The sequence below is a fragment of the Drosophila pseudoobscura genome, chromosome X (assembly GCF_009870125.1).
Source record: "Drosophila pseudoobscura strain MV-25-SWS-2005 chromosome X, UCI_Dpse_MV25, whole genome shotgun sequence".
In the NCBI taxonomy this organism is placed as follows: domain Eukaryota; kingdom Metazoa; phylum Arthropoda; class Insecta; order Diptera; family Drosophilidae; genus Drosophila; species Drosophila pseudoobscura.
The window spans coordinates 64,387,066-64,404,558 of NC_046683.1; the positions used below are offsets into that span (position 1 = coordinate 64,387,066).

Genomic DNA, 17,493 nt, shown 5'->3' on the forward strand with positions numbered 1-17,493 from the left:
TGTGTATACCCAAGTGTACCTATCTAAAAATAGCTCCGAAAATGCCCCAAGTTGAATTTAAACATTGGTTGGGCGCGAACAATTTGAATTTCATTTTACGAGTGGGACGACCTTGTGGCCTGATCCGCCTCGGGATCGTCGAATGTCTTTCACGGTCTACTTCTGGGATGAGTGATATCGGACGACACCATCGCTGCCTCCAAAATCTTTGAAAATCCCCTGAAAACACTAACGCCCAGCACCACAAAAAATATATTCAAATTTTAACAGGGTCGCGCCCTTCACAGTGAGATAGTGTGACAGTTGCGCAAAAGCCAACGGGCACACTCCCAGCTGAGCCCATAGAACGCGTTAGGACTACTCTTCGCTCTCTTCAAATCGGTTAAAGCTCTATTTTTCGCTCTCTGAATCGGGTACTGAATCGGTAGCAACAATGAGTCTCATTCCATACTTTCCACATGTCCCGCAACATGGGAGCGGAAAGTTTATTAACGAAGGTTTTTCACACTGGCGCTTCCACTCGGCTTATATGGAACAAGAAGGAAAAAGTGTTGGCAACTTACAAATTTTCCCTTCAGGTGTCGCTTTTGGTAATTACATAAATATGAAGTTAATATCTAGCAAATGTGTAGTTGGCGTGTAGTTACCATGTAAAGAAATAAGTTTAGTGGAAATTTTTTTTCCTTAAACATAATTTTAAAGGCAATGCAACAAAGATGAAAACTTAAATTTAAGTTTTCCTGTAGGAAATTGATTTATTAATCTTATTAAATTATGGATTCACAGCGGAGGATCGTAGTTAAATAGTAATATTCAACCGAATACCAAAACGAGGAATATGACGCAGGTTGCTTACAAATAATTCGTCAATATATTTACGGTATATTTTGAAATTTTGTAACGTAGTTTTGGTATATTTCCGAGGAACGGGCCGTATGTGTTTTATCGATAAGTCCACGGTCACACTGGTTGCATTGTTGTTGCTTTGGGGATTGTAAATAAACATATGTTTATAAATTATATGTTTATAGTATGCGTGAAATTAGCCAGATTTTAGCTTATTAATAAAATGTGACAGTTCTTTATTTGATGGACAATATCAACCACAAAGTGTTCAGCTGCAATAAGTGATAAAAAGCAATGCCTTGTTTCGTGTTAAGATAGCAAATACAAAAAGCTGTGAATTGAAGCAGGGGGTGGAATGGAGTGGAGGAACAAAAAAAACTACACAAAATTGTGTATTGGCCAAAGCTCCAGCTCCAGCAAGATGGAAAGAAGCCAAGACGACGGTCAGCAGGAGGGAAATCTTACTAGTTTTAGTAATAGCCCCCGCCAGCGGCAGCAACTGTTATTCTCACACATACATCGCAATGGCTCTCTGTCTCCGCTCTCACACACTTATACATACGCGCTCTGACAACGACACCGACGCGCGCCTCTTGCAAACTTTTTAAAGCGGACGCCAACGTTGTTTGGGGCCTCACATCTTTTCGGCGTGGAACGGTAAAGACCTGTAGAGCAGCGATTTCCGCCGCTCAGGATGAGGGCAAAAGCAACGCAAAGCAAAAATAGCAATATTCATTCAATCAAATAAATAACCAAGTGTGTGTCTGTGAATACTCGGCAACTACAGGAAGAGATCATTTGGCAAAAGAAAGAGAAGAAGCAGCAGCAGCAGCAAGACATACATACACACACACATACAGATGTAGATGTATGCAGATGCAAAGAAAAGTGCAAAGCGAAAGTTTAATTGTGGCAGCCAAGCATCATTTTCTCTAGCTCTCTCTCTGTCTCTATCGCGCGCGTGTTGGAAAAACTAACGGCACCCGACACATTCCAAGGAAAGAGTGAAACAGTGTCTGTGTGTTTTTTTTTGTGTGAAAAGATTTACAGTGATTTACAATAAATTGTTGTTAGGATATTGGCCAGATGTGTTTATTAAATGATTGCGCACACTGTATGTTATTATGGCCTTATTGAATAAACTGTTCTTTCCGTCGGCACCAGCAGCAGCAACAGTAGCGGCCGCAGCGGCACCCACGCACGCGTCAGCGCTGACCGCGTCTGCGTTCGCGTCCCAACAAACCGCAGCAGCGCTAATTAATAGCCAAACAACAACATCATTACCGGCAGCGTCGGCGTCACGTACAACTCACGCCTCCCCCGCCTCCACTCATGCCGCTGTCTCTGCTGGCAGCGGCAATAGTTCGTCGTCCGCAAAAGCTACAAAACAAACTTCGCGAAATTATCTAAGGTAAGTGTTTATCTGCCTATCTACGTATATATGTATGTACCTCCTTGCCTTTGCATGCACACACAGGCCAAAATGAGTTTAGGAGCCTGTGTGTGTTTGTGTGTCATACCTAACACCCGGTATTAGTTCGTCGTCGATAAATGCGAACAACAAAAGGTGCAGCCGCAGTCATCACACGACAGCTGCAAATATCCACACACGCATACATGCATGCACACTCTGACAAAAAGGCGTTCTCATGATGCGTTTCACGCTTTCCTCTCTTGCTCCCTCTCCTGCTCCCTTCCTTGTACCTGCACTCAGTTGCTTCCTCTTCTCTTTGTTCGTACGCAAATTGGCAAGCGTAAACGGGGCCGATAACCCAACGAACATATTCGCTGTGCATCAGAGAGCGTCACGTAGGCCATGCATCATTGATATTGATAGAGGAGACAGCGATACAGTGAACGCGTTCTAAGTGAGATAAGGGCTGGCCTTTACCCAAAAAACTAAGTTATTCCCGTAATTGGTTCAGTATCTTGTGACTTTACTGTATATCCATAAGGAAAGCTCCCCACTGCAAGCCTAGGCTTATACGCCACCCCCAGCAGTGCATTGGGTAGCAGTCATGGCAGGAACAGCAACAAAAACAGCAACTACACTGATAGCAATGTTCTATTCCCCCCGCCACCGCCCCCGCCCCCGATTGAGCTGCGCGCGCAAACAACTGTGCCCCCCTTCGTTTTATTCTTCTCTCTCTTCGTTATCGCCTCGTGCGCGCCGTCTCACTCTCAACCTGATTCTCTTGCTCTCTTGCTCGCTCTGCTTGGTCTGTGGTCTGTGGTCTGTGGGCGTTCGCTGATAGGTGAGCGGGAAGCGGTAGCGGATGGCGGCGGCGGCAACGTCAGGCGCAAATGTAAATAAAAGCGAATCACATGACTTGCTAATCGGCGCTCGCGGCCTGCTCTCGTGATTATTATGTCATACACATTGTTTTTGCTGCTCTTTCTCTTTCGCTCTCGCTGCTTCTACTGCTCTATCCCTTTCGCTCTCGCTGTGTTGGCTCTTGTGGGTTGCCGTTAATTCATTTCTTTATTATTTATGCTGCCTTTACAATGTTGATTTTTGACACTCGTGCGCGCGGGATGGGTACAAAGAGCATGTGTGTGTGTGGGTGGGCTGCTCTGATTGGGAACTCTAACTGGATTTAACAGCGGTGGGCGCCGGAGTGGGTGCACTGCAATTTTCATTTGCATACGAAACGCTGTCCCCCACATTTTCGTTTCGGCCATAATCTTTCGATCGACTTGATTAGCGCCCCGTTTAATGGGTCTGACCGATAACACGACGGCAGCGGGTGCCAGTAGGCAACAACAGCTCCATATATCTCTATATACTATATACATGTATATAGGTATATATATATATATATATAGGGTAATGGTGAAATTGTCAGATTCGAGTGGTTATTGACCAATACCCGCGGGGTGTATATACTTTTATGGCCGCGCCTGTCCATGCTTTTATGTGCCAGGCAGCATTCGAGCGCGCCATCACGTGATAGAAGCTTTTTCGCTCTGCTAATTAAGCGCGGGGTTTTTGCACTTTGAACACTTTAAAATAAAAATAACAGGAGAAACAAAAAAAAAAAAAACAAAACCCCGTAAACCGTAGTGTTGACAGCTGGCTCGACCAACTCCCACACCTCACACCCTCTCATTCTCTTCCATCCTCCCTTCGGGCCGCTATCTTTGTAGTAGGTCAGGTTTTTTGACTCGCTGTAAACTAAATAAACGCTTACACACACACAAAACGATTATTAATAAAAATTAACTCCACTTGGCATTATTTACTGTTACTGTTTAACAGTCACTGCCGCGCCCCACCCTCCCCCTCTGGAGTAATTTTCCATGACAGATGACTAAAAACCGCCTGAACCCCACTTATCGTTCATATTTTTGCTTGGTCTGTGTGTTTCGTGGCCAAAAGAAGTGGTTTATAAATACTTTTCGTCTAAGAATAAAAGAGAGATAGAGATAGAGAGAGAAACACACACACACACTAGAAGAAAAGCCAGAAAAATTAAATTCTGGAAATTTCTATACGATACTGTACTATAAGATACGATACGATACAACACCATTCGTTCCATACGTTTTCAAGGTCTGGACACCTGAAGTGAATCAACCAAATGTCGCCGTGAATCATATGAACAACAGCACCACCAGATCGTGACCATGTTTAGACATTTGCTAGCCAGTTGGTCACATGACAAGAGAGCCATAAAAAAAATTGTATTAAATTTTCGATATATGGGTAGCAAAAAAACAAAACCAGACGGAGGCGGGGGTCCATCATGTGCCTCAGAAGAAGGCAAGGCGCATTCGAAAATTCCTTAACCCAATTCGCAAGTCATTCCCCAGATATCCATCCACACACGGAGACATCGTACGGTCTGTCCAAAAATATACACATGTGAACGTATGTACATATGTATATGTATGTACACACCATATAGCAGCTATTAGCGGGCTGGTATTAATTCCCGATAAGTTCGGGGATTTCACGCAAAAAGACCATATCGAGCAAACAGCCGAACAGCACCTCCAGCTCCACCTCTATATACAAATTGTGATTTCATACACCCCGCGAATCGCGAATCGCAGATCGCAGATCGAAATCGCGAATCGCCAACTGGCTGCGAACGGCTGTCTTGGCTTTCGTTTCGGATGATTCGATATTCGGCAGGAAATTAGCACCAAGGGTGGAAAACTTTGTGCCAACAGATTCCCATTGTGTGCGCATATGGGCTAAGAAAAGCCCTCCAAAGATCCGATGGCAGCTTCAGGCACGTGTGAAGCACTACACAAGATCTCTCTGATTGGCGATTAAATAAAGCGAACAAAGCGCTGATAGCTCCACAAATCACAATTCACAAATCACATATCACATATCAATCTCTTTCATCAACTGTCCAACTGGCGGCGACTGACCGACCGACCGACTGACCGACCGACTGAATGCCTGAATGAATGCCGCCGCCGCCTAGGAGTGAACCATTATGGATGATTCCACTTAGAGCCTTTTCGCCGGCTTAGTGTCATGCCAAATGAGTCGTAAATTAGAAATTCATTAATAGTGCTCGATAAGTGCCCGCAAATTGTTTGGCCAAACACTGCCCCTCCAGACATCAGACATCAATCAAAACGGTGCTCTCCACCGTGAAGTGGAGTGGAGTGTCGTGGGGTGGCGTGGGGTGGCGTGGCATGGTGTGGTGTGGCGTGGAGTGGGGGACTGTCACGGCACAGGTGTGAATCCATCGAACTTACATCGATCGTAACGATCGTAACGATCGTACATATGTATATTGTATATGTTTATGTGATGTGATGTGGTGCCATCTTGTCTGGCCAAATAAATGTATCCAAAAATAGTATCATCCCCTGCCTCGTGCCCTCATCATTGAGTTATGAATAAAGAGAAGTCACACTAGAAGCCAGCCATCTGCTGTTGTTGTGTTCCGAGTATGGGAAGGAGTAGGGGGCAAACAGAAATCAGCACATTTAAATGGCAACACAGTGAGTGGAGGCGCGGGTGTGCCGCGGGGCTGTGTGGGGGCTTGGGTTCATGTGTGAAGTCGCGTGGTCTGCCAAGTCATATGAGTGAGTCGTCGACGTCGGCGCTTATCCAGTTTTGTACCCTGTAAAGGTTGGGTATATGCTTTGCTGCACTACGGTCTGGGTAATGGGTATCTCTGCGGTATGCCCAGGCCGATTCCTATCCAGCGCTGCTTTGTCTGTTGCCGCTGCCGCCTCTGCCGCATCGTTGTTGTCACTCATTATCAGGTTGACAAAAATAAATAAAAATAAAATAGTCATACCTTTATTTTTTGTTGTTGTTGTTGTTTTGTTTTTTTACTGCCGCCGCCTGATAATGAGCAAACAAACAAAGTAAGCGCCCGAAAGTACCCGCAAGTACAAAAGGCACGGTTGGAGCCCTAATTTAAGCCGAAAGATCTATTAACAGAAGCCATGCCCAGCCCCCCCCGCCCACCTGCCCACCGACCACTGCTAAGCCAATTTCGAATATCTGCCATTCATTAGCTCTATTTAAATTATTTGTACGGGTCGGGTTACTATTGTATTTGCCTTTGTCTTAGCTCCGGAAAACCAAAGCCAAAGCACTTGAAATTCATGGAAATATTATGAGATTTGAGTCAACAATTGTGTAAATAAATGCCACTGGATGTATGACTATTATTGTTTTTTTTTTGTATATTAAGTTTCCGAAACAGAAACTGAACAGATCGTTCGGATAGTAGTAGCCCATACTCTCGGGGGTCAACAATTTGTGATCCGTACTTCAGTCGGAGACCTCGAGGTCTACATATATGTATTATGAAAAAGCTAACAAAGAACTCGGATTCTGCTTTATCTTCAAGGGCTTTCGCTCTCTCTCTCTCGCTCTTTGTTTCATTAATCATTTAATGCTCTTGGCTTTGGTTTGCTTTGCTCTTTGCTCAATGGAAACAGTTTTAATTGATCCCTCAAGCCCGCAATCTTTTCATTAACATTTCTATATACGAGTATTTCCTTGAAAGTGACGGAAGTTTCTCTATTTTCTACTCGTCTCTGCTGCTGATGATGGGGATGATGATACATTGTTGGATTAAGGTGAAACACAAAAAGATCGACTAGATGTCGTCATCTGTGTACCAAAGATGATTCCGTACTAAAAAATGGATGTTGATCCGTGATCTCACATCGCTTTCAGGGGCTCCCAGCACTTGAGTCACTATCTGTTATTCTGCTGTGTGTTTGTGTGTGTATTTGCCAGGTGTCACAAGTGCCCCGCAGAACGCCCACACATGGCACTGCCTCCGCCTCCGCCTCTGGTGGGGGGTGGGAGGGGTCGCATTCATTGATTGATTGGGCCGCCGCCCTCCTCCAGACCTCGATCGGTTGTCAACGTCGTTGCCGTCTGGTGAGGTCTGTTTGCATTGGTCTCAAGTGACAATGAAAATCACTCGATATTTTTGTCGTCATTTGCTCATTAGTATTGTGAGCAACATACGGAGACGGGCACTGGGCTCTGGGGCTCTGGTGTGTGCTCCGGCCGTCGTCCGTCCGTCTGTTTGCATGGCTGATAAATATCTTATGTTGCGCCTGGCCCCACCACTCCCCTCCCCCCCTCTATTCGCACAGCCAGAGGAAGCGGATTTTGCCGAATTGCCTTGAACTTGACATTCATTATTTGCACACACTTCCCTGCCCAGGTGGCAGTGGGGGTGAAGGTGAAGGTGAAGGTCGTTGCTCGCACACTGGACAACAATTGAGGGATATACGAGAGTAGACTTACATATAATATAAGACCATATATATATATATATATATATGTATATAGTATATAACTGTTTATAATAGGCCGTTGATAATGATAGACAATTTGTTGGGCAGCTGCTGCGCCCCTTGTTATTCCCCCCATTTGTACATTTCCATTTCCATTGTCGTTGTCGTTGTCGTCGTTGTCGTCGTCGTCGCCAACGTCTCCCAGCGTCACCAAAGTCTCCAAACGTCGCCATCGTCGCCATCGTGGTTGTTGGTTGGGTTGGGTCATGTGACTTGTTGAATGGAGCAACTGGTTGTTGCTTTTGTTGCTTTTGCTGCTTTTGCTGCTGCTGCTGCTGCTGTGGTTTTCGCTTTGCTTTGCTTTACTGTGCCTGTGCTTTGTTGTCGTCGCTTTGGAAATCTGTGCTTTGCTTTTATTTGCCACGCTCTCTTTCACTCACTCACACAGGCAGACAGACGGATAGACAGACGGACAGACAGACAGACAGACGGACCGAGCTAAAGACAGAGGAAGCCAGACAAAGAGGACAGAGAGAGGGAGAAAACAGAGACAGACACGCTCTGTAAAGTCATTAACAGTTGTTGATTTGATTAGAATAATTGTTGGTTCCTCCACCTCCCCCGCTCTCCGACCCCTCTCTTCCGGCGACCAGTAGCCGACACGTGTAGACAGAACAGGGAACAGGGAAGCTTCTGCATGCCGAATTTGCAGACTCCAATGTGCAGTGATTCGCTTTAGAGGAGCCCGACTGTGCCACACCACACCACTCCAACTATTGATGGATGTGTGTGGGGCAAAAGTTTGAAACACTTTTCGCTTATCGTCTGTGGCGTTGCCGTTCCGGTTTGGTGTAGTTTTCCCATATCAATCATTGGCGTCGCGTCTCTCTTGAGGCATGGAAAATCCAAGGGCTAATCAAAGCATAATCCCACCCAAAGCCCGATAACAATTGTCACCCACTCGAATGCCACTTGGCCCTGCCTCGGATACTGGCCCGTCCCACCACCCCCCCCCCCCCCCCCCCCCCCCCCCCCCACCTACTTTATAAATATACGCGATCAAATCAATCAAAATACAGTCCGCAAGGAGAGAGAGAGAGAGAGAGAGAGAGAGCGCAGAGCAGCCGAGTGTCTTCAACTGCAAGGTGTCTTTGGGTGGGGGTGAGGCATGGTCAAAGGCTATTCTCTGAAGAGAGCACAAAGAAAGGTAAAGAAATGTAGGCCACTTGCCGCACTCCACCTTGTACAAGAACACCTTGCTTCAAGTGCTGGCCGCAGCATACCCACACACTAGCACACACACACTGGCTCTCACTCATTATGTATGCATGTATGTGCATGTGTACTCTTGAGGTCTGCATGTATTTGCTTAATTTTTGTTTGGCTGTTGGCTTGCTTTTGTTTTTGCTTGCGTAGCTGAAAAAAGCATGTGATCCAAGTGAATGCCGCTGATCCCCCCTGTGGGGAGGGGGGGAGGGACCATCCCATCGGTGGCGGTGGCCCCCAGCGAAAGAAAATAATGAAAATAAAAGCAACGAAAGAATAGAATAAACAGTGCCTGCCTGCCTGCCCTGGCCTCTGTCTCTGTTTCTCTCTCTCTTTCTGTCTCTGTCTCTGTCTCTTTTGCTGTCTCTGTCTCTGCTTAGCGGACGTCCGATAATTGCTTTCGCGCAGATCTCTTTTGTGTTGGCTTGGCTTTTTCTCTTGGCCAGGTCAGGCTCCGCTTCGCCCCCGCCCCTCCTTCTCCTCCCCTACCACCGACTAGCAGCTTACTTTGAACCTTGGCTTCGAGAGCAGCAGAAGCGCAGAAGGGTATTTGGCCTTCGATCTAATGTGGCCGAACGTCTGTCTCTCAACGAATCCATCAAACAGTCATTCATCGCTGTCTTCTTTTCTGGCCGAATACTTGTGTTCCTTTCTCTTTGTTTTCCCTCCATTGCTGGTGTTGTTGTTGTTGTTTTTTTGTTAAACAAAATATTAACACATCCGTCTTTGACAAGCAACAAATGGCCGGCCGACGATGGAGCACATGATGCTCGTTCGACTTTGACTCTGTTTTCGGTTCGGCTCGGCTCTCGGATTTGATTCAGTCGTGTGCGCACCCAGCTGGACGGATCCGACGGCCGGTGACCGAGCGAGTCATGTGAGCAGCGCCAGCAGCGGCAGCAGCGCGCTCCAAATTGGATGCCCCATGCCCCATCCATCCAACGCTCGGTTAAACGACGAAGGCGGCCGCCTAGTTTAGGATCGTTGCTCGTACTATCTATCTATCTATCTATCTAACTATCTAGCGCTCTATGGTGTGTGCGAGTGTGCATAGTATGAGTGGTGGTATATCATATGTATATCGATTGGGCAGGCCATGGGGCAAGGTGCGGGACAGAGTAGGGCAGGTTTTATTATAATGCATATGCGAGTGCCCCCCGTAATCAGTCTCTGTCTCTCTCTGCCCGCCGCCGTACAAGCCTCAGCACGGGACCTCTGACGAATTCCCGATTCCCGATTCCCGATCCGACTACCGAGTCCGAGACGTTGTCGCCATCGCCATCGCCATCGCCAATGCCATTCCAGTGACAACCGTCACTGTCACTGCTGTGGCGAAACGCCTTGAACTTCATTTGTTGACTAGCATCGCAGCTATAAAGATATCAGCCCAGGCGTCGGTCCGTCCGTCCAAACAGAACGGAGCAGTAGGTCCTAATCCGTGAACACTGAACTGTCTGCACCTGCACTTGCACCGGCAACTGCAATTGTAGCTGGAAGCTGTAACGGGACACTGGAATTACTCCTCGTCGCATGCCTACGCCGCCTTTCAAATACAAGTAAGCCACCCCAGACAGTCGGAAAGCCATCCAGTCTAGCCTGAGCCTAATTGGCCTCAATCCTCAAAGAAACAGGCCGACCCCGACAACCGTCCAGCGGTCTTTTAGTCGTGAATTTATATCCAGTTCGGTGGTACACACTCGTGACTTCAAACCAACACAGAAAGCAGCCGCGGACACAGCCGGACACGGCCGGACACGGCCAGACACCAATGGACACCGCCGTCCCGCCCAAACGATACCGCACCCTACCTTATACCGTTCCATGGGTAATCTCTCTCGGTGCGTACGGTGGTGCCGTACCGGCTTCCAGTCAAAGCAACGTTCAACGTTGGCCCCCACCATCTTATCGGCTGGGGAGGCTATAAAACATTTATGAAGCTCTAAAACATGTTGGGCCCCCAAATTCCCCGTCTTCCCCCCCTTCCCCCTGCCCCTGCCTCTCCTTCTCCGTCCCTACTCCAGTGTCGAAGAAACTATCATCGACATTTTGAGCTAATTGTTAATTATAGCGCTAATTTCTGGAGAGGCAGAGTCAGAGGCGCCTTAGCGCTACTTAGACAAGCCATTTATAAACCCACTAAAAATAAATCAGCTCAAATTCCGTTGAAGGAGAAGCAACTGCTCGAACAGGTGCGTGGCATATCTGGGAATGGAAGTGATGGATTCTCTTGGACTACTCGTTCCCTCTCTTCAAGTTACACCCAATTCCTGGACAGGATTTGTACACATGTACTTGTCAGAGCATGCCCGTGGCCAGGTCCAAGTGAAGTCGCTTTGGGGCATGAGTAATCCACGTGTCACGTGCCAAAATACTTGCCTCGCTATATATAGAGCATCGTCTCGCATTTGCCATTTAATCGAAATGAACAATCAACAGAGAGAGAGGGAAAGAGAGAGGGAGAGAGGGAGAGACACAGCAAGTACACGAGAAAGAGAGAGAGAGAGAGAGAGGGGGACATTGAAAGATGTGCGCATTATAATAGATCTCGTCATTGCGACACCCAAGCGTCTATGGGGGTGGACCTTCGAGGGGAACTCTTAAGATGGTCAACGGCTGTCGATAGTGGCCATTGATGTGTGGGGAGGGGGGGGGGGGGGGGGGGGGCCTCCCAAAAGTAATCACAGCCGTCAGTGCGACTCGTGATTACAAAGAAATACCGCCAGAGGCATGCGTAAAACTATAGTTAACCGATTTTTTTATGAATGAGCATGATTGTACAATTTTCAGTCACTTTGGGAAACAAATATGTTTTGTGCCTCTATTAAATCGATATTTTGTTCCCCTATTTGCAGTCGATTCCCCTTCGAGGGCAGCCAAGTGCGTGTGCTGCTCTATAAAGAGGATGACACTCGTCGCCTGCTCTTCGATTCCAATGCCCTGCAGAAGGTGACGCACAAGGAGGCCTCAACGTCCGTCCCCTCGTCGGCCACTGGGAAATTCGTGAAGAATGAAAAGTACACATCGCTGCAGAACGGCAAGATCCAGGCCAAGGCACATTCCAGCAGCAATGGCAGCAACTTTATCGATGTGTGCCCCGAGTACGGCTACAAGGTGAGTCACACACACACTCACTCCGGCCGAGAGAATCCCGATTGTAATGCGAATCCCTTTGCAGCACAATCGCCCCTCGGGAGCGGATATCACGCCACTGGGGGAGATGGTCTTTGGCTCGCTGCCGATGTCCTTCTGTGGAACCGCCCTCAAGGTGCACTGGCTGCCGGAACCGGCGCGAATCCTGTGCTCGCAGGTGTACCTGACGCCCACGAGCAGCAGCAGCATCGGTGGAGCAGGCCACTCGCCCTATTCGACGCTGTCGATGAACAGCCTGGCCACGCCCCGCAGCTCCATTTGCAGCGAGCACGGCTCCATGGATGGCCTCTCGATGAACTCCTTCTCCATGCCCTTCAGCGTGTGCGTGGGTCGCCAGATGAGCCTGACGCCGCCCCTCGATGTGCCTGCCCCGGACCAGCAGTCGCTGTCGACAGTCCATTCGAGCGATTCGAGCGGCCCGCGGTACTCCTCGACGTACAGCAATGCCACGGACTCGGGCTACTCGGCCAGCGGCAGCGGCAGTGGGAGTGGGAGTGGTGCGGGTGGTCCCTATTCGAGCGGAGATCAGTGGTCGTATCAGTATTCCACACGCAGCAGCTTGGGCAGCGTGATGTCCGACCAGTCGGATGCCATGCGAAAGCTGAGCATGGACTCGGCCTTCTCGGCCAGCTCCCCGCACCTGGAGGAGTTTGCCAGCGACGGCTGCCTGCAGCGACGAATCTCGCGCAACCTGCGCACCTCCTTCGAGAACGAGCATTCCAGGAACGACTTTATCGGCTTCCTCAGCGACAACTACACGCAGGCCAATGGCGGCAGCTCGAGCCAGGGATCGGGCAATGGCGGGGCCGGTGGCAGCGAAGGCGGTGGCATGGCTCCACCGCAGTACAGGCGGGCCAGCTACTGTGCGAACGAGTCGCGTAGCAATCCCGAGATGGGACGTCGCCAGGCCAATCTGAGGCGTCGGGCCAAGCTGGGACTGGCCGTGTGCATCACCATGAGCGAGTCCTTCGAGGAGGAGATGGAGCTCTTCTGCAGCGAGCACATTGCTCTGCTCGAGTCCATGCTGAGTCGTCTCAGGGCCAGCACAGAGCACGCCTACATCAATCACAAGAACTTTTTGCAGGTAAGCCATCACCAGCATTGAAAGCCATTGAAATGCGTCTAAATAGCAGTCTCTCTCCTCCCACAGATCATGTTCCAGGCCTGGCAGGATACACAGCAGTGGTTCAACGATCTCTTCACGGCGCCACGCATCAAGACCCCTGTCTGGCTGAGCATCACCACCAGCGGCAGCAAGTACTCCAAGACTGTGGCCGAACGCTTCATTAAGGAACTCTGTGATTTGCTGTCCTTTGCCGATACCAAGGATTCCAATTTGTAAGAGCACTCCATTCCCTTTCTGAGGATGTACTAATCGCTCTTGTTTGTGCAGCTTCATCAGCACAATGTTGACGGGGATTCTCACCTACCATCTGGGCTGGGTGGCCACCGTTTCAGCCTTCAACAGTTCAGGCTCACGGCGATCGGACGCCTCTGCGGCCTCCGCAGCCATTGAACAGAGGGCCAAGCTCCTGCAGGTGGCCCAGAAGCACCCGTACAACGCCCTGTGGGCGCAGCTGGGGGACCTGTATGGGGCCATTGGGATGCCCCCGAAGCTGGTGCGCACCATCATCTATGGAGCGGAGAAGCTGTGGGTGGAGAAGCTCCTCAATGTCCTCACGTACTTTATACGCTGCAGCGAGGTGCGTCGCACGGCCAAGCGGGAGGACTTTAACAAGCAGCTGATCAACGATCTGGTCAACCAGAGCCAGAACCACCATCAGAGCCAGGAGCGGCACAAGAGTCCACCCTCGCAGCTGCGCCGTGCGGGCGGTCTGAGCCGAGTGGCCACCTGCAAACAGAATCTGAATGCCATTGCGGACGATGTGGATGATGGGGGGGAGGTGCTGCTCGACTGCTGCGGGGACGAGGATGAGGACGAGAGGGATCTGGGGCTAGAAGATCAGGCAGATCAGGACGGCATGCAGACGCTGAAAAAGAACGAGATACCCACTGTCCTGGCCTTCCGCGACTCCCATTTTGTGCAGCAGGAGCTACGTATTGGCAACTATTTGATGGACACGGGCATCGACAAAAAGACGCTGCTGGCCCGACAGGCGCAGCAGTACTTTCGCACCGGCAAGGATGGCCGGATACGTCTGACGGTAACCACGCCCGACAATGTGGAGCTGTGCATGGAGGATGAGTCAAACGCATCGGGATCGGGATCGGGATCCGTTGGCACAGGCGGCGGCAGCATCGATGATGGGGCCATCGAAGCCATCGAGTTCGATGATGCCACGGAAACACCACCAGCCACAGCCACAGCCAAGAAGAACTTCTTGTGGAACATGGTGCCCATGGCGGCGGTTGTGAAGGATGGTCTGAGCCTTGATCTGGCCAAGCTTCAGCAGGGCATTAAGATCATGAACCGAAAGCTGGAGCGGCGCTGCAGCAGCTACTCCGTCGAGGGAAATCCAGATGCCATCGAAAAACGGGGAGCCCTGGACGCGGGCGACTTTGAGCCGCTCACCCACGAGAGACGCGCCTCGCATCTGTCGTTGTCTTACCTCATCACGCAGAATAGCATGGGGAAGAGCGATCGCATGACGTGGGGTATTGAGCCCATTAAGGAGAACGTCAGCCTGGAGGAGCAGATCCACTTCGATCACTGCCACAAGCTGATCGAGCGGGAGCATGGCATCTGCAGGCAGACCGGCGCGGACAATGGCAATGGTGTGGTCTTCGTCCTGGGCGACAACGAGCCGCTGATCAATCTCAAGAAGAGCAACGAAGATCTCACCGACGACGCAAAGCAGGCCCCCGCCACCCTCATGCTGTGTGCCCAGCATCAGCGCACCCACGACGTGGCCAGCATGGCCAAGAAGCACTCGGGCATGAAGTTCAACTTTGAGCAGTATCCCCAGATAGCCACCAACTACATGAAGAGCAAGAACCTGGTGCTGTCCAACAACTACGATCTGCTAATGGACAAGGCCACCAAGCTGGAGGCGAGTGAGGCTGCCCTCAAGTCGAGCGACAGCAGCGTGACACTTCATCAGCATCCTGAGCTGGCGGCCAGCAGCAGCTCAATCGGACCCAGTCCCAACTCCAACCCCAGCGCAACGCCGGCAGTAGGCAGCGAGCGATGCATTGTCTGCAGCAGCGGTGGGATGATGAGCTCCTCGGCGACCTACCAGACGCCATCCAATGCCACCGAACTGGAATTTGAGACGGATGAGGTGCATTGCTATAATCAGAATCAGAATCAGAGCAGCAGAACCCTGCAGCCGGTCAACTCTGCTGCCTCCATAGATACCCTCAAGTCCGCACCAGAACCTCCCCAGCCAGCGGTGGCAACGCAGACGGGATTCACGCGAAAACAGCAGCCCAAAAGGGTGCCCTCGGGTCGCAGCTCCGTCTCCTCGGTGGCCGCGAAGTGTGCGGCAGTGAATGTGTCCCAGCAGCTGTTGAAGCTACCCGTGCCTGGCATCAAGGAACTGCCGCAGGACGATGAGCCGCCGGGCGATCAGCTGCGAGCGGGTTTCATTCCCTCGCTGATGCTGAGCGTCAGCGATCACTATGTCTCCGACATGGTGCTGCAGGTGAGAAAACCTCTGAAGGTTACAAATTGTAACAATTGTAACCCAAGCTTTGTTCTCATCTCCGCAGGGGACGTGTGCACCGCCAAATAAGTGGGAAATGCATCTGCGCGAGGACCTGGCACTGGCTGCACGCTCGGCCTCACTCATCTCACAGCCGGCGGAGAATATTGCCATTGTGGCGGACATGGACAAGTGGGATGTGCGCCTGATCTCGTCGCAGGCCCAGCAGTTTCCCTATGCCGGAGGACAGAGCTCGCCCGTGGGCATGTCGCAGCTAGTTTCGAGCATGCTGGAAACCGTTCAGGCCATGCACGCTGGCGGCATACCCGCCTATGAGGTAGACAAATCCCTAACCCGACTCTGTCCAAATCCTTACTTAAATGGATTTTGTATTTAATTTGCAGTGCCTGTCGTTTCTGGAGTCGAAGCTGCAGGAAATCTATCTACAGTCGGAGACGTTGGCCGCCTTTCTGCTCGAGACGGATCCATGTCGGTTGAGTGACATTACCACGCCGCTGCAGCTCTCCGAGAACGATGTGCCGCTTCTGCTCTCGATTGCCTACATACACACGCCCAAGATCAGTCGCAAGTGCGGCATCAGCTTCAGATGACAGACGCCGATCCGCTGCTGACAAAAGGAAAGGACAGTACAGGATAGGATAGGAACAGGATAGGAATATGAATAGGAATAGGAAGAGAAAGAGAAAGAGGACAGGAGATGTGCCCAGCATTGCCAATCACTGCATTCATTTGCATTCATCTCATGCATCATCCAAAGCGAAACAAGCAAATACTCCAGCGAATTTTCATTTCACTGATTTTGTGATATATTTATGTAGACGTGTATGAATCTAGCGCTTAGCCATAGCCAATAGCCTCTTAGCCGTAGCCCTCACACTCGATTCAGTCGACTCCCCCGCTCGCGCACCCGCGCTCGCCGGGGGACGGACATTCATTTAAATTTATCACATCCACTCGTCGTCGGTCACATGAACATGAAGAAGTATTGTAAATTATTTGATTTAGATTTAGTAGCGGTCGGGTCTGATTGCGTGTGCGTTGTTCGGCTTAGCAGCACTACAAAGCACGCTGCTATCGGATCGATTGATCGCCAATACAACATATCGCATGCCCTGCCCCCGCCCCGTACTTTAGTGTTTGATTTAGATTTAATAATTTATGACAGCAATATCATAATCGTAAGATTTATTTGTACACTGCTACAATATGCCACGGATATGAGCGGAACGAAAAGCAGCTACTGAAGTAATTTAATTTTAGTATGCAATTCGCAGAAATTAACCAAAACGAAATCAAGCAATGAACCAATCTATGTATGTATGTATCTGAACAAATTACAGACATTTATAATGGAAAGAAATCTCTCTTGTTTGAATGGCACACTTGCTGCCGGGAGGTGCGGTTGGCAAGGGTTGGCATTAGCTGGCTGCTATAGAACGCTGGCCGCCATGTCTTCAAAGTTTCTTGCTATGAAACCAAAGAAAATTATTGATTTCACAAACAACGTAACTGAGATGTAGTACTATAGGTTGCTTCCCACTCTGGGCGTGGTATACCTTTTCTTTGCCAGGAGAGTTCTGACAACCGATTAGCATCAGAAAGAAGGACATACACTTTAGCACGATTTTTGCCAGAATCATGATGGATACAATTTTAAATTTACAAAAAATCGAGCAGCAACAACTCTTGTTTTTTTTCTCCGTTATTTGAGGCACGATCGTTACGTGCGACGTCTTCCTGGGCTCGGAATAGCTTCCTTGAGCTAATGCATTCCTTATCAAGGACCAAGGATCAAGGATATTTTCTACAGACAAATATATCTTGTTTTCTCCGATCTGGGCCGATCTGGGTGTGCGATGACATCCAG

At 49.6% G+C, this 17,493-nt stretch overlaps 1 protein-coding gene across 1 annotated transcript; it reads left to right on the forward strand.

Moving 5' to 3' along the window:
• Positions 1–937: 937 nt before the first annotated feature.
• On the forward strand, positions 938–16,986 carry LOC4811955 (uncharacterized). Its single transcript, XM_001352787.5, has 7 exons — positions 938–2,257; positions 11,703–11,961; positions 12,026–13,084; positions 13,151–13,338; positions 13,394–15,605; positions 15,673–15,942; positions 16,010–16,986. Exons 1-7 carry the CDS (start codon positions 1,971–1,973, stop codon positions 16,214–16,216), a joined length of 4,482 nt encoding a protein of 1,493 aa, XP_001352823.5. The 5' UTR covers positions 938–1,970; the 3' UTR covers positions 16,217–16,986.
• The last annotated feature ends 507 nt before the right edge of the window (positions 16,987–17,493 follow it).